Source organism: Lontra canadensis, unplaced genomic scaffold (genome assembly GCF_010015895.1).
Source record: "Lontra canadensis isolate GAN:19392208 unplaced genomic scaffold, GSC_riverotter_1.0 scaffold6, whole genome shotgun sequence".
Classification (NCBI taxonomy): Eukaryota; Metazoa; Chordata; class Mammalia; order Carnivora; family Mustelidae; genus Lontra; species Lontra canadensis.
Window position 1 is genome coordinate 34,843,325 of NW_022631000.1, and position 21,648 is coordinate 34,864,972.

A 21,648-nucleotide genomic window follows, 5' to 3' on the forward strand; every position below is an offset into this window, starting at 1 on the left:
CGAAGGCAGAGGCTTTAACCCACTGAGCCACCCAGGCGCCCTGCAGTTATATTCTTATGAGAGGAATGGCAGGCAGCTGTCCATACAGTGCAGAGAAGGGACGTCAAGAGAAACTCAGCTGCCTAAGGCCCTGGACAATTATGCTGATTGTAGCCCTTTTCTGGTGAATGTTTAGAATGTAAAGTGCAGCTCTGTACTTTTGCAGACCTAAGTTAGATACATTTATACCACAAATATTTATCAAGTGCCTATTATGTGCTAGACACTATTCTGGATACTTGATTAAAAAGCAGTGAAAATGTGTGCATGTAGCCACAGCCTATTAAGCACAATCTAAGAACAAATCAGCTATTTGTTTTCCACAACTTCTTACCAACCTGTGATTCCTCTAGATTGTCCATAATGTAACTTGTTAAATTGCTCACCGATCAGGCGGTCTATTTCGTCAGCTTGCATACATCATTCTGTACAGAACCATGTTAAATAGATAAATAGCTTATAATGGTAATAGGAATACTTCAGATTAGAACCATTTCATTATTTTTTTTTCAGTTTTTTTATATTAAGTTTTTATTTTAATTTCAGTACAGTTAACATACAAGTGTTATATTAGTTTTAGGTATACGTTTTAGTGTTCAACAATCCTAGAACCATCTCATTATTAATATGAAGAAAACAAATCATTTTTTCCACCATGGCTTTGAAATTGTGCTCATTTCTTTATTAGATAAACAAGTATGTGAGGTGTGTTGGTCAGTATGTGGTGACAAGTTTTTCAAAGGTTTGTTTATTTATTTATTTATTTATTTGTTCTTCTGTTAACTTTTTGTGTTAGTTTTTATGCTGGTTCTTCTTTCTAGAGAAGCCCCTGCTGTGTTTCCTTTTTCCCCCCCTTGTGTGTAGGCAAGGAAGGTTAGTGTAGAAATTAGGAAAGAAAAGGTGAAATTTTCCTATCTCTTTCTTTCTGTACTTTTGCTATATGATCAGGAAATAGATGGTCAATAAATCCCTTGAAAGATATATGATAAAGAATGTGAAAATGTACTATATTGTACTATTAATAGCAAAATAGGTAGTAATTGAAAGAGTTGCAAGAAAAAGTAAAGGTGGTAGGGACAGGTGTGAAGAACGCTGATGACAACCAGCTACAGTTAGAGAACCCATTTCCTGATTAGAAGCCTACAATTGTTAAATTAGCTCCCCCTGATCTCATCTTCTTAGGGAAATCTTAGAGAAGAAAGAATAAAATAATCTTTTTGACTCCCATTCCTAACTCTTTCTGCCTTTTATCATAGTTTCTGACTGAGCATAAAACATACCTCAGACATCCATATCTCTCAGTGGAAGAAAATGTAAAATAGGCCCGTGGGCTGGACAGCAGGACCACACTTGTTCACTTTGTCTGCTGCTAGACTATGGTTCTCTTCTGAATGTTCTCAGACTGTATCTCTAAATCTACTCTCTCTGACCTAACCCCTGCCTGTGTCCGACCTCCAGTATCCAACAGCTTTGCTTGAATTTTCATCCAGTGTTCTGGAAGAATGCACTTGGTGTAAGTTTAGAATTGCCACAATTTAAAGCTAAAACAACGCTTCTAAATCAGCAAAGTAGTAATTCTTTATTTATTCCCTTTGTGAATGTCAGCTGATGTGAGGGACAGGTGGGCTTTTGTTTTTAGAAAAAGAAGCAATGAACGACTTTCCTTTTGCTGATTTCATTAGGGGACATAAGCAGAAGTCAAAATAACTCCAACAAGCTAATGGAAAAATTAGTTCTTTTGCAAAAGTAGAAATGATCTCTTGTTTTTTTTTTTTTAAATGGTGACAAAATGAACACTTGTAATAGGATTTTAGCTTCAGAAGATATTTATTACCACAGAACACAAAGTAAAATAAAGAGACCAGAGTTGTTTATTTTACAAAACAGAAGTGGTGCTGCAAGGGCTGGAGAGCACACTGTTCTTTCTGGGATAACAATCCCTTTCTCTAGAGTAACAGCTCATTTTGTCCTGTTTCAGTAAAGTAATTTTAGTACTTTGGAACTTTGAAATTTATTCAGAATAACAGTTTTATATTTCCAAGCACATATTGTCATTGCCAGAAAAAATAAAACGTAATTTTCCAGGTCATTTTGGGCCACTGTGGCTAGGGTCAGATTTGGTGTTGAGTTAAAGTAGAAAAAGAAAGAGAATATAGTCATAGAAATGTTAGCACTAGCGTCCTGGAAAAGTGATATTTGTATGTGGGTGTATGTGTGTTGTGATTTTAAGCAGTCGTAGTTTTAAAACTTAATGACAAAAGAAATAGGAAGCATTGTAATTTTTGGAGAGACTATTCAGTTAATATTGTGATCCAAGATAGTTCGTTAGGAAAAATAGTTTTTTTTTTTTAAATAGTACTATGAATCTTGAAAACTCTGCATCTGTCAATCTGTAGTCCAAAATACCTTTTTCTTTTTTAAGTCCAAAATACTTTTGTTGGCTGGCTGCAGAGAGTCATAGAGTCTAAGGTGAGGTTTCCCAGTGGAAAAATAGGTATTGGGGGAAATACACTTTGGAAGTATATTTATATAAACTGAGTGTGTCATGTATAATTTATATGTGAAGCCAACATTTCTTAAAATTGCTCAATAAAATTTCTTTATGGGTTAATCTCTGTATTTCAGATTTATTTTTACTCTTATTATTTTAAAAGTAAGCTTCTTATTTTGAGATCATTGTAGATTCACATGTAGTTGCAAGAAATAATACCAAGAGATGACAGCTTCTTCTTCCCAGCCCCGTCTTCTTTCCCCAGTTTCCCCTAGTGGTAATATCTGGCAAAACTGCAGTCTCATGACCAGGATATTGACATCGATACAGTCAGGGTGTAGAACAGTTCTATCACAGCAAGGGGTCCTCATGTTGCCCTTTAATAGCCACACTCACCTCAGCCTACCTCTTCACAGACCTCCACTACCCCATCTCCCACACCTAATTCATGACCCCTGGGAAACATCAATCTCCAAGAATTATGTTATCCAAATGGAATCAAGCAATATGTAACCTTTTGGGATTCCTTTTTCCCCTCAGTGTAATTCTCTGGAACTTTATTCAGGTTGTTGCATGTATTATTAGTTTATTCCTTTCTGCTGCTGAGAAGTATTCCAGGGATGAAGGCACTGCAGTTTAACCTGTCGAAGGACGTCTGGGTTTTTTCCAGTTTTTCACTATTATGTATAAAGCTGTAAATATTCATGTGCATGTTTTTATGTGAACATATGTTTTCATTTTCCTGGGATAAATGCCCAAGAGTACAATTTCTACAGTAGTTGAATTGTACAGTAGTTGCATGTTTAGTTTTTTAAGACACTGTCAAATTTTTCCAGAGGTCTGTCCCATTTTGCATTCTCACCAGCAATGTATGAGTGAGCCACCTTTTCTGCATCTTTACCAGAATTTGATGTCATTAGTGTTTATGTTAGCTTTTTGGATAGGTATATAGTGATACCTCATTGTAGTTTTAACTTGCATTTTGTAATGGCTAATGATGAATGTCTTTCCATGTGCTTATTTGGCGTCTGTATATATCTTTTTAATTGAAGTCTCTCTTCATGTCGTTTGACCATGTATTTTCCAATTGGATTTTTTTTACACTGTTGAGTTTTGAGAGTTCTTGTGTAATCTAGATAATAGTCCTTTGTCAGATATGTGATTTGTAAATATTTTTTCCCTAGTCTATAGCTTGTCTTTTTATCCTCTTCGCAGGGTCTTTTGCAGAACGAAAGTTTCAGATTTTGATAAAATCCAGCTTACCAGTTTTTCCATTTATGGATTATGCTTTTGGTATCAAGTATAAGAATTCTTTGCCTAGAAAATCCTGAAGATTTTCTCCTAGGTTTTTTTTTTTCTTCTAAAATTATATTTTTATGTTTTACATTTAGGTCGATAATCATTTTGAGTTAATTTTTGTATCCGGTATGAGTTTAATATAAGTCTGTTCATTCGTTCCTTCCTCCCTCCCTCCCTCACTCTCTTCCTCCCTTCCTTCCTCCCTCCCTCCCTTCCCTCCCTCTTTTCTTCCTTACCTCCTTCCTTTTAACTTATGAGTATCCAATTGTTCCCTCACCATTTGTTGAAAAGGCTGTCTTTCGTTCACTGAGTTGCTTTCGGACCATTGCAAAAAATCAGTTTGGCATATTTATGCAGATCTATTTCTGGGTTTGCTATTCTGTTCCCTTGATCTATGTGTCCATCGCTCTGTTAATACCACACAGTCTTGATTGCTATAGTATGTCTTGAAATCAGGTAAAATGATTCTTTCCACTTCATTTTTTTCAAGATTGTTTTAGCTCTTCTGGTTCCTTTGCCTTTCCATATAAATTTGAGAACAATCTCATCTATATCTTTAAAAACATTTTGCTGAAATTTTGCTGAAAGAATTACATTAAGCCTATATATATAAATTTGGGGACAATTGCTACTTTTTTTTAGGATTTATTTATTTATTTGCTTATTTGTTTGACAGACAGAGATCACAAGTAGGCAGAGAGGCAGGCAGAAAGAGAGAGGGGGAAGCAGGCTCCCTGCCAAGCAGAGAACCCGATGTGGGGCTCGATCCCAGGACTCTGGGATCATGACCTGAGCTGAAGGCAGAGGCTTTAACCCACTGAGCCACCCAGGCGCCCCGGCAATTGCTATTTTTAATATTTTGAGTCTTCAGTATGTTTTTCTGTGTATTTGGATCTTCTTTGGTTTTTTTTCATCAGCATTTTATAGTTTTTAGCATATAAGTACTGTATATGTTTTGTTAGATTTACACCTAAGTATTTCATTTTTTTGAGCAATCAGTGTTGTATTTTTAATTTCCCTATCCATGTGTTCACTGGCAGTCTGTACAAATATAATTAGTTTCTGTATGTTATTCTTCGATTATTGATCTTGCTTGAACTTATTTGTTCTAGTTTTATTGTAGATTCTTGGGATTTTCTATGTAGACAATCATGTCCTCTCAAATAGGAACAGTTTTCTTTTCTTTTTCTTTTCCTTTCCCTTTTCTTTTCTTTCTTTTTTTCTTTCTTTCTTGTATGTATACCATTTACTTCTTCTTGCCTTCTTGCCCTGGCTAGAACTTCCAGAATTATGTTGAATAAGAGTGGAGAGAATGCCTTGCTACTGATATTAGAGGAAAAAACACATAAATTTTCACTGTTACCTATAATGTTGGCATAGGGGTTTTTGTAGATATTTTTTGCCAGTTGATCTTTAAATTGGTGGTATAGCAGTTTGACTTATTGATAAGGAAGGGTCCTGATGGTATTATGAAATGGTCAGGTGGCCTGTATACTTAATGATTCAAGAGGTACACTGTCCTGTCTTAGAGTGTTTCTCCTAATCCTAATGAAATTCACTAGCTAGACACTCTGCATCTTTTTGAATGGAAAGCCTCTTAGAAAGGTTAACATTTTATATTGCTGTCACTCTTACCTTTGTGAAATAATTTACCTATTTTTTTCTTCCTTATTCAAGTATGAAAAGCCTGGGAGGGGTTTTGGAGCAGAGAATGCCTCAGATGGGCAGCAAGAAGTAGGTTACTCGAGTGCCTTTTCTAGGTAAAGCACAAACAAGAACTTTGAAAATTAAACCTTTAAAAAATTTTGCATCATTTTTATGTTAAAATAACATATGTTAAATAACAAAATTTTAAAAGTACAAACACTGCACATGAGCAGTTTATTTTATAATTTATTTTTAAAGAACTGTACGTTTGTTTAATATCCTGTATTTGTTAATGCCTCCGCCAAAGTGCATCTTGTAGAAAGCAAAAACATCCTGCTAATGATAGCTCTTTTGTCAAAAATGACAGCATGTCATTATTTTACTTACAAAATGAGGACATGATATAACACAAGTTATAAGAATGAAGCACAAATTATGTTTCATAAAAAACAGATAACTTTTACTTACTTCATTTGGAAACATAATTACAGTATTCAATAATTTCTCAAGTTTGACAAAAATGTCCTAAGTAATTATCCCATACAAACTAAGAATTTGAAAGGGTTATTACATTTCTTAATATTGTAGTTTTACTTATGGAAAATTATTTACAAGTTAATAACATTGAAAACTTTTGTTCAATATCCTTATTTAGCATAGATCAATCAGTGATTCAGATTGTACTAGGCCAAATTTGGAGACTCTTCTTATGGACTTATTATTTTGTAATTTGATTGTCTTGTTTCCTAGATCATAATGTCATGTTTGGGCTCTCTTTGTTGAACTTCTAGAAGACCTGTTCTATAAAAAGTATTACTTCATATATTTCAGCTCCCTCCACCCCACCTTAATGGCTGTGGTAGAATAACATTCTAATAGCTTTTGTAACTATGAAATGTGTACTCTTTCTGTTTTGTACATCAGGCTGCAAATAAGCTCCAGCCAGCAAGAGTCTTCTTTGGGATGAGGATAAGGCATTTTGCCAGAATCTGGGCAAGAACCATGAATAATGGGCATAAGGTTAAGAATGAAAGTGCCTCCACGTAAGAAATATAATTTTCAAATTGATGAGAAGGAACCAAAACTCACAATGAGCAAAGGAATTATAAGAAAATACCCATCTGCTCAGAATTAGTTCAGGTCTCTTGACCTAGATAAATTATATTTACAGGAACTAGTAAATGGGATTGTGGAACTACTCTTGGTGATCTTTGAGAACATGGAGAGAGTAAGAGGATAACGTACACATGCCATCCCATGTGTAAAATAACCATAAGTCACAACCAGGGAACTCAATTTCAATCCCAGACAATATACTAGAATATATTTATTAGACAGTGATGGGGGGTACCTGAGTGGCTCAGTTAGATAAACATCTGTGTTCAGCTTAGGTCATGGTTTGAGGGCCCTGGGATCCAGCCTGGCATCAGGCTCTCTGCTGAGTGGGGAGTCTGCTTCTCCTTCTCCTTCTGCCCCTCCCCCAACTCATGCACAGGCATGTGAGCTCTCACTCTTTTAAATAAATAAATAAATAAATAAAATCTTAAAAAATAAAAGGTGATTTGTGAGGATATGCTAGAGAAAGCAATAACTCTTGAGCCAAATTTATGTTCATTAGGGAAGTGTTATGTAAGTTCTGCCATTCCATTTTGTTTTCAGTTACTAGATCTAGGAACTGTGGTAGCCATAGAAAATATGGGCCTTATAAAGACATTTGACAAAGTTTGTCATAATATTCCTGAGGATGATATGAATCAGTATAAAGATAATTGGGTAGTTTAGTAACCAGCTGAAAAGTGTATCTTCAGCTCTTCAAATGTGCTGACATGCTGTGGAGTTCTTTCCTCAATTTTGTCATAGTCAATATTTTTAATCAATGAACTGGATGAATAAAGCAACTTATAAGGATCAGTTTTGAAAAAGACACAAAGTTTAAAATTTCCTGGATACCAAAGTCAGTAAATAAAGGCTGAGTCTAAGACACACCTATTTCCAAAATACATGTGTGCCTAAGATATTTATGTATAAGTATATATGTTATTTATTTATTGACATTTATAATTATATTTATTTTTCTGCCTTTCTATCTGAAAACCTATTACATAATAGAATTAAGTTTTTTGGTTATAAGCAATAGGTAGTTTAAGGGGGTAGGGGAGTAGTGCAGGAAGATTGGGCATGGACCCCTAAAGGCAAGTAGGGCAGCTAGGTCTCAGGAGGAACTGAGGTGAGGAATTCTCAGGGCATTGGTTCTTTTTCTCCTCTCTTACTCTGGATCCACATTATCTTTGTCTTATCTTGTCTCTGTGTGTCTTCTCATTTTTCTCCCTCATTCCAGTAATGTGGCTAACTCTGTACCTTGCATATGATCCTTCTCTATTAAGACTGCCTAAAGGTGTCCCAAATACCTGGGTCTTCAACACTTATAAGTCTGTTTGGCTTATACCAGCTTAGGGCTTGGTTCTTCTTGGTCTAATATCTAATCCTCATCCCCCAATCAGCCATGGGTAGGGAGGATGGGTAGACAGAGTTTTAGCCATTTTACCAATCAGAGCAGTCACTACCGTAGAAGGTGGATTCTCTAAAAAAGCAGACATAGGTGGGAAGGAATAGATTGGTATATCTAATATAATGAAAGATAATTTTGTACTAAGTACTTTTTAAAAATAGGGCCTTTATTTAACACAAAACCCTGTTGTAGTATATAATATTAACATATAATTGCTGAAAATACGGAAGACAGTTGTGATCTAAGGTTGCAGTAGAAAATACTTCCATTGTTATTACTTATGAGATATTAGAATGAGGGAGGTTTGAGCCCTCTCTTACTCTGTTTTAGTGAGACCAACCACACTGGAGTATTAAATTCTGGGCACCATACTTTGAGACATATATAGAACACTGGAACAAGTTCAGAGGAAATTATTTAGAATAAGGAAGAAATTAAAAAACATGTCATATGGGAAACAGCTGAGGGAACTGGAAGTGTTGACCTGGAGAAGAGAAGATATGGAGTGTTCCTGAAAGCTGCTTTTAAGTATTAGAAAGAGCTCCGTGTTGTTCCACATGGTTTCTAGGAGGTCTAGGGCCAGTGGATGTTCCAGGGAGGCAGATCTGGGGTCAGCATGAGAAGGAATTTCCTGATAGACAAAGCCATCAGAAGATAGACAGGCTGCTTATATCATTTGGGATGTTGAAATAAAGTCAGGATAACGACTTACTAGATTGGAATAGACTTTAGGAACCCATCCAGAGCTTGAACCAAGTTATCTTTATGATTTCTTCCAAACTTGTTATTTTACAAATCTGTAAATTTGGTATTGCTGGCAGTTAGATGATTGACATAGTTATTCATCTGTATCCCACAGTATTATGTTTTTTAATTTGAAATTTTTATTATTGAACTTTAGATGAGCAAAATGTTACTGTGTAAGAATTTGTTACTAGTTTGTTTCATCTGACTCTTGTGTAATTGTACTGATAGGCAGATGAGGTAGTGTCACTCCTAGTTATGGGAGCAGTTTCTACAATCTTTAAAAGAAATTTTTAAGAAAGATTTTATTTATTTATTTGACACAGAGAGACACAGCGAGAGAGAGAACACAAGCAGGGTGAGTGGGAGAGGGAGAAGCAGACTTTCCACTGAGCAGAGAGACCCACGTGCAGGGCTTGATCCCAGGACTCTGGGATCATGACCTGAGCTGAAGGCAGACGCTTAATGACTGAGCCACCCAGGCACCCCCCCCTCTTTTTTTAAAAGCAATTTTTAAAAAAAGATTTTATTCATTTATTTGACAGAGACACGGCAAGAGAGGGAACACAAGCCAGAGGGAGTGGGAGAGGGAGAAGTTTCTACAATCGTAAGGGAGGTTGCATTAAAAGTAACCCTTCAAGTGTTGCTTTCATTTTAGTGCCTTGGAGCAAATATTTAATGAAGCCGTCTCTCATTCTTTGTGAATAGCAGGACAAGTAGAGTAGTCTACTTGAAGAATATTTATATACTTGAGACAGAAAAAAGAAGTACCTCTCTCTTGACTTTGCTTAAAATTCCATTTTTCACTGCTCTTATGTTGACTGGAGATGTATGAACATTTTATTTGATGGAAGGAAGACGATTTAGCTGACCGTCATATGGCAGATAAGTATAACATAAATGGTTACAGGCGTAGGTGCTGGGTTTAGATAGACTTGGGTTTAACCTGTGTCTCCATGTATCAACTGGTTATTCAACTTCAGTGGTCACCATTTCCCTATCTAGAAAATCTACCACAGGTATCTACTGTACCTATGTGAAGGGAAAAGAACAGAGAGAGAAGAGGTTGGGTACAAAATGTTTTTGCTATTTGTGGTTTTATTATAGAATTCTGGCATAAATTCTGCTAAATTCTGTAAAAATCATAAAATGTTAAAAACTGAACAGGAACTTAAGAGTTCATTTGGTCCAATGCCAGAATTTTATAAATGAGGAAAAATAAGATCTGAAAAAAGCCAAGAAGCATCTCCAGGTTCACAGTGCAGCTGGCAGTAAAAGGCCAGTGATTTCTCTCCACTTCATGGAAAACTCATCTTAAAACAAGAATTTTAAAGATGTTTTCATCATTTTTAGTTTTATTTTATGGAAAATATTCCAAGGGTAAATCTTTCTTAGAGATACTGTGGAGAAATAATCACTCCGAAAGACCTTTTCTAATTCCAAGATTTTGTGTCAGAGTTGGTATCATGCCAGTTTTAAAAATTTTACCCAGATGTAATCAATGTCATAATTATTACTCCGTGGCATAGTCCAGTGTACATTTACTTCAGCTGACTGGCATAATTGCAATGACATCTTCAGTGGAACTTTGCTTTTCAGAATTTAAAAAATATCCTTTCAATGTATGTATGTCTGTCTGTTTTCTAGATGTCTCCTGAAGAAAAAGTTTGTAAGTACTGTGGAGTCAGCTATCTGATCCTTCACGAGTTTAAGGCTATGGAAGAAAAAGTGAAGGCGATGGAAAAAGAGATGAAATTTTATCAAGGAAGTGTAGACCGTGAAAAGAGACTTCAAGAAAAGCTACGGTCTCTTATTCAAGATTTTGAACAGTACAAAATTGACAATGAATCCAAAACAGAAAGGTTAGAGTCTATTACTCTCTTCTGTCATTTATTTAGTTTGAAAGAAAAGTACAGGAAAGAAATAGACTTTGAATGTTTTCCTAAAATTTCTCTGTATCAGTTATGTTACAATTTAATATTTTTGAGTTCATTTTATTATTAATAATTATTAAATATAATTACGATAGTTTGAGCATTTCTTTAAGACATGTATTTAAATAATTACAGATCAGTTAATTCAGCAATTATATGGTGAGATGGGTCAAGTTTTAATTTTCCCCAGATGTATATCCTAATTTTATCATTAGGAAGATTTGTCTAGCAAAAACCAGGTGAATTTTGATAGTTTTTGATACTTGATGTTGTTTTTAAATGGCCTCAAACATTTAGATTATAGAATAAGGCTTTCATGTTTTGAAAAGGTTGCCAAAACATTAATATTGGTACATGATTCTAAATCACTGAAATTTGAATAAAATTGAAGAATGGGTTCTTGATGCTGTTGAATCAATAAATTAAGCAATTTAGTCTGCTTAAAGACACCTCACTGGTTTTATACAGACACTTATGTAGAAGGGTTTTGCTGGTATTTTACAGCTTTTCCTTTTTTATAAGTGAATATTTCTCCATTTAAAATATCAACAGTTGATGTTAGTAAATCTTGAATTAATGAAGGTAATGAGTATCAGGTCTTTGTAAAAGTAGGAACTTTGTTAGATCTCCTAGGATTAAGAACTTCAATTACATTTTATTATAAATTTTTATAATTACATTAAATCTCCATTGAGCCTGATAGTTCTTAGACTATTACTAAGAAAATTTTGTTACAGTTTCTTGAATTTCAAATCTGAATAATAAAGTATTTTGTAATATTTGGGTAGAAAAATAAAAAGTTTGAATATTCAGTTTAAAATTTTAGAGTTGGAGGGTTTTTGCCTGTCAGAGCAGAAATTCTTTTGCTTGCTGTATTTACATTTTACTTTAATAACATATTACATTATATAAGTCATATATAAATACACAAAATAAAAGAAGTATATAGAAGAAAAGGCAAGGAGTTCCCTTTTTATTCTGATTTCTTCTTACTGGAGATAAAATTGCTTTTAATGGCTTGGTGTATATCTTTCTAGGTCCTTTGTTGTGCCTTTACCCTCATTATAGATATATTTCTTTAAGATATCTAATGTATTATATAAGACACATAATTTAAAAACCTTTATCTTTTAATAGGCCAGTTTTTAATATAAGCAATATATTAAATATATCATTCTGTGACTTTTGCCACTTAATTTATATATATTGAAAATTGTTCCATGTTAATATATATAGATTTATCTTTTTATCTGTTACATTTTCCTTACTAAGAATATGCTATAATTTACTTAACTGTTTTTCTTTTCAACATTTAGATTATTTCCAATACTTATTACTGTATGTATATTTTCTGTGGGATAAATTCCTAGACATGAAGTTGCTGAAAGAAAGGAAAAGTCAATTTAAAATTCTAATAAATGTTATACCAAATTGTCCTTTGAGAAGATAGTGTTAATTTTTATTTGGCCAATTGTTTATAAAGTGGCCATTTTCCTACTTGTTGTTAATATTAGAGTTTTTCAGATTTTTACTTTTTTTTTAAGGGGAGAGAGGGGCAGATGTAGAGGAAGAGAGAGAATCCCATGCAGGCTCCATGCCTATTGTGGAGCCTGATGCAGGGCTTGATCTCATGACCCTGAGATCACGGCCTGAGCCAAAATCAAGAGTTGAATGCTTCACTGACTGAGCCACCCAGGCATCCCATCAAATTTTTGCTTTTTTCTTGAGTCAAAAAAGTTACTTCTTTGGTGTTTAATTTGTGTTTCTTTATTGCTAATGATGTTGAACATTTTTTCATATGTTTTTATTAGACATTTATATTTCTTCCTCTATTAATTATTTGTTCATATCTATTGTCCAAATTTCTATTAGGTTAATTTTATCTATAGGAGTTTTTAATATAACATGGATATTATACTTTGTTTATATATGTTGCTAATATTTTCTCATGGTTGCTTATCTTTTTGTTCATTGTGTTTTTTCTGCATTGATTGTTTGTTTGTTTACTATTCCATGCCAAATTCTGATCAGGGTTCTGTGTCAAGTTCTCTTGGTTGTGAACAACAGAAACTTACCTGATTAACAATAACCTAGATTTAGCCCAGTTGAAAAACCAGCATATGTTTAAAATTATTATAGCATTGATGTTTTAGTTAAATTTTTAAAAAATTTTATTTATTTGTTTGACAGAGATCACAAGTAGGCAGAGAGGCATGCAGAGAGACAGAGAGCAGGAATCAGGCTCCCTGCTGAGCAGAGAGCCTGATGTGGGGCTTGATCCCAGGACCCTGAGATCATGACCTGAGCCAAAGGCAGAGGCTTAAGCCACTGAGCCACCCAGGTGCCCCTTTAGTTAATTTTTTAATCTATTTGGAATTAATTTTTGTCTGATGGATTTATAATTTCATGTTTATTGTTGTTTTCTAAATGTGTGACTTGTTGTCCCAATGTTATTTTTTTATATCTTTTATTCTTTCTTCCTTGATTTGAAATGCCACCTACTAATTTCTATTCTAGTAAATTTCTGGACTCTCTGTTTTATACTATTTTTTTTTTCTGTTTTATACTATTGATGTCTTGGTCCATTTGGGCAGATATAACAAGTACCATAGACTGGATGGTTATAAACAACATTATTTTTTTATTTCTCTCAATTCTGGAGGCTGGGAAGTCCAAGATCAAGATGCTGGTGTATTTGGAAGGGTAGCTCCTCCCACCCCTTCATGGTTCATAGATAGCTGTCTTCTTGCTATATCCTTACAAGGTAGAAGAGACAAGAGAGCTCTCCAAAGTCTCTTTTAGGACACTAATCCCGTTCATGAAGACATAAATCCTCCATGCTCTGCTGATTCATCCTTCCCTCCCTCTTAAGGATTGGCAACCACTGTTTCATTTGCTCTCTTCATAGTTTTGTTTTTTTTCCAGAATGTCATATATACAATCATACAATATATAGCCTTTTCAAGTTCTTTTACTTAGTAGTAAGTATTTAAGCGTTTAAGTTTCCTGCATGTCTTTTAATGGCTTGATAGGGCATTTCTTTTTAGCATTGAATAATATTCCATTGTCTGGATGCACCACAGTTTATTTCTCCTTTCACCTTCTGAAGGCCATCTTGATTGCTTCCAAGTTTTGGCAATTATGAGTAAAGCTGCCATAAATATTCATGTGCAGGTTTTTGTATGGACCTACATTTTCAGCTGTATTTAATAAATACCCAAGAATTTGATTCCTGGATCATATGGTAAGAGTATGTATAATTTTGTAAGAACCTGCCACATTGTCTTTCAAAGTGGCTCTATCAATTTGCTTTCCTTGCAGCAATGAGTGAGAACATCTTCACCAGAATTTGGTGGTGTTGGTGTTTTGGATTTTGGCCATTCTAATAGGTGTGTAGTAGTATTTCATTGTAGTTTTAATTTTCATTTCCCTGATGACATATAATGTTGAACATCTTTTCAAATGCTTGTTATTTGTTCTTCTTTGATAAGGTGTTGTTTAGGTCTTTTTCCCATTTTTAAAAAGATGTATTTATTTTAGAGAAAGAGAGAAAGATCATGAGTGGGAGGGGTATGGTAAGGGAGAGAGAATCTCAAGCAGACTCCACACTAAGCATGGAGCCCAACTCGGGGCTTGATATTAGGACCCCGAGATCACAACCTGAGCTGAAACCAAGAGTTAAATGGTTAAATGACTGCGCCACTCAGGCGCCCCACATTGTTTAAAAAAGATTTATTTATTTATTTATGTGTTTGTGGGTGGGGATGGGCAGAGGGAGAGTTTTAGCAGCCCCCATACTGAGCTTGAAGCCCAATGTGGGGCTCTATCTCATGACCCTGAGATCTTGACCTGAGTGAAAACTGAGAGACTGATGCTTAACCAGCTGTGTCAGTGGGGGTACCCCAGCCCTTTTGCCCATTTTTATATCAGATTGATTGTTTTCTTAGTGTTGTTAAGAGTTCCTTGTATATTTTTGATAATACTTCTTTATTGGATATGTTTTTTGCAAGTATTTTCTCCAAGTCTGTGGCTTTGTCTTCTAATTCTCTTGACATTCTCTTTAGCAGAGCAGATATTTAAATTTAATGAAGTCCATCTTATTGTTTATTTCATGATACTTGTCTTTGGTGTTGTATCTAAAAAAGTTATCACCATAACCAAGGTAATCAAACTTTTCTCCTGTCATTTTCTAGTTTTGTATTTTATATTTAGGTCTATGATACATTTGAGTTAATTTTTGGAAGGTTGTAAGGTCTAGGTTTTTTTGTTTGTTTTTCTGCATGTGGATGTCTTCTAGTTACTTTCAGCACGCTATGTTAACGAGACTCTCTTTTCTCCATTGTGTTTGCCTTTGCTCCTTTGTCAAAGAGCAGTTGACTTTGTATCTGGACTCTCTATTCTGTTCTATTAATCTTTGTTCTTTTACCAGTACTACATTATTTTAATTATTGTAGCTTATAGTAAATTTGAAGCCAGGTAGTGTCAATCCAAATTTTTTTTTTCTCCTTCAATATTGAATTGGCTATTAGGTCTTTTGTCTCGCCTTGTAAATTTCAGAATCCATTTTTTCATAGCCACAAAATAACTTGTAGAATTTTTAATTGATATTGAATTAAATCTGTACATCAAGTTGGGAAGAATTGATAACTTCATATACTGAGTCTTCCTGTCCAAAACATGGAATATCTCTCAATTTATTTAGTTATTCTTTGTTTTCTTTTTTCTTTCTTTTGAATTTTTATTTAAATTTTAGTTAGTTAACATATAGTGTAATATTTAGAATTTAGTGATTCATCACTTACATATAACACCCAATATTCATCACAACAAGTGCTCTCCTTAATACCCACCCTCTGTTTAGCCCATCCCTCACCCACCTCTCACCATTGACCCTCAGTTTGTTCTTTTTTTTTTTTTAATTTTTTTATTTTTTTAAAGATTTTTATTTATTTATTTATTTGACAGAGAGAGAGAGAGAGCACAAGTAGACAGAGAGGCAGGCAGGGGGTGAGGGCAGCAGGCTCCCCACTGATCACGGAGCCCGACGTGGGGCTCGATCCCAGGACCCTGAGATCATGACCTGAGCCGAAGGCAGAGGCTTAACCCACTGAGCCACCCAGGTGCCCCCTCAGTTTGTTCTTTATTGTTAAGAGTCTCTTATGGTTTGTTTCCCTCTCTTTCCCCTCCCCCCCCACTTCCTTTATGTTTGTTCCTTAAATTCCACAAATGATTTCATATAGATAGATAGATAGATAGATAGATAGATAGATAGATATAGATAGATATATCTCCCACATCATCTTTATCTATTCATCAGCCGATGGGACTTGGGCTCTCTCCATAGTTTGGCTATTATTGATAATGTGCTGTAAACATTGGGATGCATGTACCCCTTTGAATCTGGGTTTTTGTTTTTGTTTTTGTTTTTGTATCCTTTGGGTAAATACCTATTAGTGCTGTTGCTGGGTCATAGAGTAGTTCTATTTTTAACTTTTTGAGGAACTTCCATGCTGTTTTCCAGAATGGCTGCACCAGTTTGCATTCTCACCAACAGCGTAAGTGGGTTCCCCTTTCTTGGCATCCTCTCCAACATCTGTTGTTTCCTGTGTTGTTAATTTAACCATTGTGACAGGTATAATGTGGTATCTCATCATGGTTTTGATTTATATTTCCCTGTTGATGAGTGATGTTGAGTATCTTTTCATGTGTTTGTTGGCCATCTGTTCTTCTTCTTTGGAAAAATGTCTACTTATGACTTCTGCCCATTTCTAAGCTGGATTATCTACATTTTGTTTTCTTATTTAGATCTTGTACAGATTTTGTTAGAGTTTCTTAGGGTTGTGCCCAAGTATTTCATTTGGGGGGTACTAATGTAAATGGTAATCTGTTTTTAATTTCAAATTCCATGTGTTTGTAGTATATAAGAAATTGACTCTTGAATGTTCACCTTGTATCTGGCAACCTTGCTATAATCACTTACTAGTTCTGGGAGATTTTTGGTGATTCTTTCATATTTTCTATGCAGGTGATCATATAGATTTGCATGCTACAAATTTCAGTAAGTTGTACTTTCATTTTCACTTAAAGTATTTTTAAGCTTCTCTTAGGAGTTCTTCTGTGACCCATATGTTATTTTTTCATCTCCAAGTATTTTGGGATTTCCCAGCTCTTCTGTTTGATTTCTAGTTTAATTTCCTTTTGGTCTGAGCACAGACACTGTATGATTTTTATTCTTTTAAATTTGTTAAGATGTGTTTTATGGCCCAGAATATGGTCTGTCTTGGTGAATGTTCCATGTGAGCGTGAAAAAAATGTATATTCTGTTTTGGATGAGGTAGTCCATAAATGTCAATTATATCAGTTGATTGATGATGCTGTTGTGTTCGACTATGTTCTTATTGATTTTTTATGTGCTGGATCTGTCCATTTTTTATAAAGTCTTCAACTATAATTGTGGATTTATCTATTCTTGTAATTCTATAAGCTTTTGCCTCATATTTTGATACTCTGTTGTTAGACTTTCTTGTTAAGGATTGTTATGTTTTCTTGAGGTTTTGACCCCTTTTATCATTATGTTATACCTCTTTTTAACTCTAGTAACTACTTTGCTCTGAAGTCTTTTCTGTCTGAAACTAATATGTACATTCTCACTTTCTTTTGATTAGTGCTAGCATGGTACGTCTTTCTCTACTGCTTTATTTTTAATCTATTGGATCTTTATATTTAAAATGGGTTTCTTGCAGACAAGTATATTTGGGTTTTGTTTTTTGATACACTCTGACAATCTGTCTTTTAATGAATGGATTTCGACCATTGACATTCAAAGTAATGACTGATATAGTTAGGTCCAGATCTACCATTTTTATTACTCTTGTTCTTTGTTCTTAAAAAGTTTTTAATTTATGTTCACTTAGTCCCTCTCTGATGCTCTTGCTTTATGTTGACTGAGTTTCTGTTCTGTATTCTTTTACTTTTTTCTGAAGAAGTGTTTTAACATTTCTTGCAAAGCATGCTGACTGGCAGGCAAATACCCTCAAGTTTTGTTTCTCTGAGAAAGTCTTATTTCTCTTTCACCTTGGAAGGATAATTTTATAGGATACAGAGTTTTATATTAATTTTTTTTTCTTTCAAACTGCAAGTATTTCATTCCACTCTTTTTTTCTTTTTTTTTGCTTGCATGATTTGTGAGGAGAGGTTGTATAGAAGACTTATCTTTGTTCCTGTATAGGTAAGGTGGGGTTTTGTTTTGTTTTGTTTTGTTTCCTTTTGTCATTTCTGGTGTTTGTTTGTTTGTTTTTTTAAATTATTTATTTGACAGAAAGAAAGAGCACAAGCAGGGGGAACAATAGGCAGAGAAAGAGGGAGAAGCAGGCTCCCTACTGAGTAAGGCGCCCATTGCAGGGCTCCATCCCAGCACCCTGGGATCATGACCTGAGCTGAAGGCAGACACTTAACCTACTGAGCCACCCAGGTGCCACAGGTAAGGTGTTTTTATCCTCTGGCTTCTATCAAGACTTTTTTCTTTAGTCATGATTTTCTATAGTTTAGAGATGTTATACCTACATATTGGGTTTTTTTTAGGGGGGTTGGCATTTATCCTGCTTGGTATACTCTGGGGTTCTTGGATCTGTGGTATTGTATCTGACATTAATTTGGAAAGAATTCTCAGTCATCATCTCAAACAATTCTTCTTTTCCTTTATTTCTTTTTCTTTTATTCTTGTTATGTATATGTTATACCTTTTATAGTTGTCCCAAAGTTCTTGAATATTCTCTTTCTTTTTCATTTTTTTTCACTTTGCTTTTCAGTTTTAGAAGCTTTTCTGTTCCATTGTCATATGTTCAAGCTCAGAGATTTTTTCTTAAATGATGTCTAGTCTACTAATAAGCCCATTGAAAGCATTGTTCATTTTGTTACAATGTTTTTGATCTCTAACATTTCTTTTTGATTCTTTCTTGGAAGTTTCATCTCTCTGCTTACTTATCCACATGTCTTGTGTGTTGTCTACTTTTTCCATTAAACTCTTTTCATAGTCATTATAGTTTTAAAAAAGTTCCTAGTCTCAGGGCACCTTGGGTGGCTCAGTTAGTTAAGTGTCTGCCTTCAGCTTAGGTCATGATCTCAGGATCTTGTGATTGAGCCCCATGTTGGGCTCTGTGCTCAGCTGGAAATCTCCTTCTGCCTGCCGCTCTGCCTGCTTGTGTACATGCTCTCTTTCTCTCTGTCAAATAAATAAATAAGGTCTTAAAAAGAATTCCTAGTGTGATAATTCTAACATTCTTGCCATATCTGCCTCTGGTTCTGATGCTTGTTCAGTTGCATCAAACTTTTTCTTTTTTCCTTTTAATAATGTCTTGCAATTTTTTGAAAGGTGGATATAATGTACTTGGTAAAAGGAATTGCTCTAAATGGATCTTTAGTAATGCAGTGGCAATGTGGTGGGTGGGAGATGAGGGGAGGTGTTCAGTGGTCCTGTGACTGGACCTCAGTCTTGTAGTAAGCCTATGCCTCTGCATTGTGAAGTTCACAGATGTTCCTTAGTTGCCAGAGCCTTACCCCTCCTCACTCCCACCCTTATGTGGGTCAGGATGGCTAGAATGGATCTGGGTATTTTCCTTTGCCAGGTTAGTTGAGCTCTGATAAAACCCCAGCAGGTTAAACTCTGATAAGATAGTTTCTCCTGAGAGCAGGCCTTGTTAAACAGAATACAAAGCTCTGGTATTTTTCAACATATTTACTTTTCCCTTCTGTTTGTCAGAGGCACAAGTAGATTTTTCTCTAATCTTCACTTTGAGGACCTGATAGGGCTCCTGGATGTAAAACTCACAAAAACATGGTGTTCCCCTAGAGTTTTTATCTCTCAGACTTGTCCACAGTGAGTTTCTAGTCATTTGCAAGTTACAATTCAGGTTTTTGTTTCCTCGCATTGGTTCCCATGGAGGTTTCTCTGGGATTCTGCTCTGAAAAGTTGTACTTCTCTGTATCTACCCTTATCTCCAGTTTTGGGGGCAGTGGTTTGCTTTAGGCCCTCACTTCTCTGACAAATCTAGCAAGAGCTGTTCATTTTCATTTTGTTCATCTTTTTACTTATTATTAGGGTAGCCTATTGACTTCTAAGCTCCTTACATTCCTGACTGGAAACCAGAGGTCTTAAGCTGGCACTTGAAAATGTGACTTAATACTTTAAAAATTTTTATTCTTTTCATGTTGTGTAAATGTTTACAACTGGAATCATTAAGTCTCATGAAACCAATCAAAGTATAGACACACCAAGAGGAAGAACAGGACATAGCAGACAAAGGAAATAAGCAGAAAATTATGAGTGTCTGAAACTTAAAAAAAAAAGTATAGGTTTCAAATAACATTTTCTAACCTTGACTTTCTGCTTATAATACATTAATGCTATTACTTCTATATCAATTCCTTTGGTGTCTGTCATCTATTAGTGAGCTCCCAATGTGACATTGTGGCAGAAATGTCTTTTGGGGCTCCTCTGGGAGGTCTACTTCACAGTTCCTCTGGAAAGGAATAGCCACAAGGAGATTCTGTGTTTGTAGACAGATTGATGCTGTATAGCTAAATATATTATTATTATTACTACTAGGGTATTCTATTGATTTTAAGTTTATCAAAACTATTAGTTTAAGCTTATGGTTCTCACCAACTGATCAGAATGACATCTAGCATGTTTTACCTTTAGTCATTATGGAGTAGCATACTGATCACAGCTGGGTATTTCAGAGAATTCAAGAACCATAATGGCAGACTATTGGTCAGAAATATTTGTATTTAGAATTGAATGAATTTATTACATTAAACTTTAATTTTGAGGTAATGATAGATTCACATGCAGTGTAAGAAATAATGGAGATCCCGTGTACTATTTACCCAGTTTCCTCCAGTTGGTAACAGCTTGTAAAACTATAGTATAACATCGCAATGAAGATATTGACCAATATAGTCAAGATGCAGGACAGTTTCATTACCACAGGATTCCTCATGTTGCTCTTTATAGCCACAATTACCCTTTCCTACCTCCGTTCATGACTCTTGGCAGCCACCATTTCTATAATTTTGTCCTTTCAAGAATGTCGTATAGATGGAATCATAGAATATGAGTCTTTTGGGATAGCCTTTTCACTCAGCATAATTCTTTGGAGATGCATCCAAGTTGTGTATATTACTAGTTCATTCTTTTTTATTGCTGAGTAGTACTACATTGTATTGATATACCACATTTTGTTTAATCGTTTACAACAAGCATTCACTGAAGGACATGTTGGTTATTTTCAGCTTTTCCTTGTTACAAAAGAAGCTGCAGTGAATATTTATAAACAGGTTTTTGTGTGAACATGAGTTTTGTTTCTTTGAGTAAATGTTCAGAGTGTAGTTGCTGGCTTATAGGGTAATTGCATGTTTAGTTTTATTATTTATTTATTTATTTTTTGGTATTTATTTTTTTGCATGTTTGGCTTTATAAGAAACTTCCAAATAATGTTCCAGTGTGGTTGTACCATTTTATTTTCACCAGGAGTATATGAGTCATCCAGTTTTTCCACATTCACCAGCATTTGATGTCAACTATTTTTTTGTTTTAGCTATTCTGAGTAGTGTGTAGTGGGGACCTCATCACGGTTTTAATTTGCATTTCCTTAATGGCTCGTGATGTTAAACATCATGTGTGTATTAGTTTGCCAGGGCTGCCATAATAAAATACTACAGACTGTGTGGCTTGGACAACAGAAATTTATTTTCTCACAGTTTTGGAGGCTAGAAATCCAAGATCAAGTGCTTGATTTCTGACAAGGCCTCTTATCCTGACTTTTATTTATTTATTATATTTTTAAAAAGATTTTATTTATTTATTTGACAGATATACAGCAAGAGAGGGACACAAGGAGGGGGAGTGGGAGAGGGAGAAGCAGGCTTCACGAGGATTAGGGAACCCAGTGATGTAGGGCTTAATCCCAGGGCCCTGGGATCGT

The 21,648-nt window shown here is 35.0% G+C and overlaps 1 protein-coding gene across 5 annotated transcripts in view; it reads left to right on the top strand.

The window, feature by feature from the left end:
- The window catches only part of LEKR1 (leucine, glutamate and lysine rich 1), a 184,839-nt gene that overhangs the window by 10,848 nt on the left and 152,343 nt on the right, over positions 1 to 21,648 (top strand). For 3 of the 5 annotated variants that reach the window (XM_032852585.1, XM_032852582.1, XM_032852584.1), the window contains exon 3: positions 10,377 to 10,591. The exons of 1 other annotated variant lie outside the window; for it this stretch is intronic. In XM_032852585.1, coding sequence (XP_032708476.1) covers positions 10,377 to 10,591 — 215 coding nt within the window. Of the gene's footprint in view, positions 1 to 10,376; positions 10,592 to 17,644; positions 17,892 to 21,648 lie in introns of those variants that run through there. One more of the 5 variants, XM_032852587.1, reaches the window with a different exon arrangement.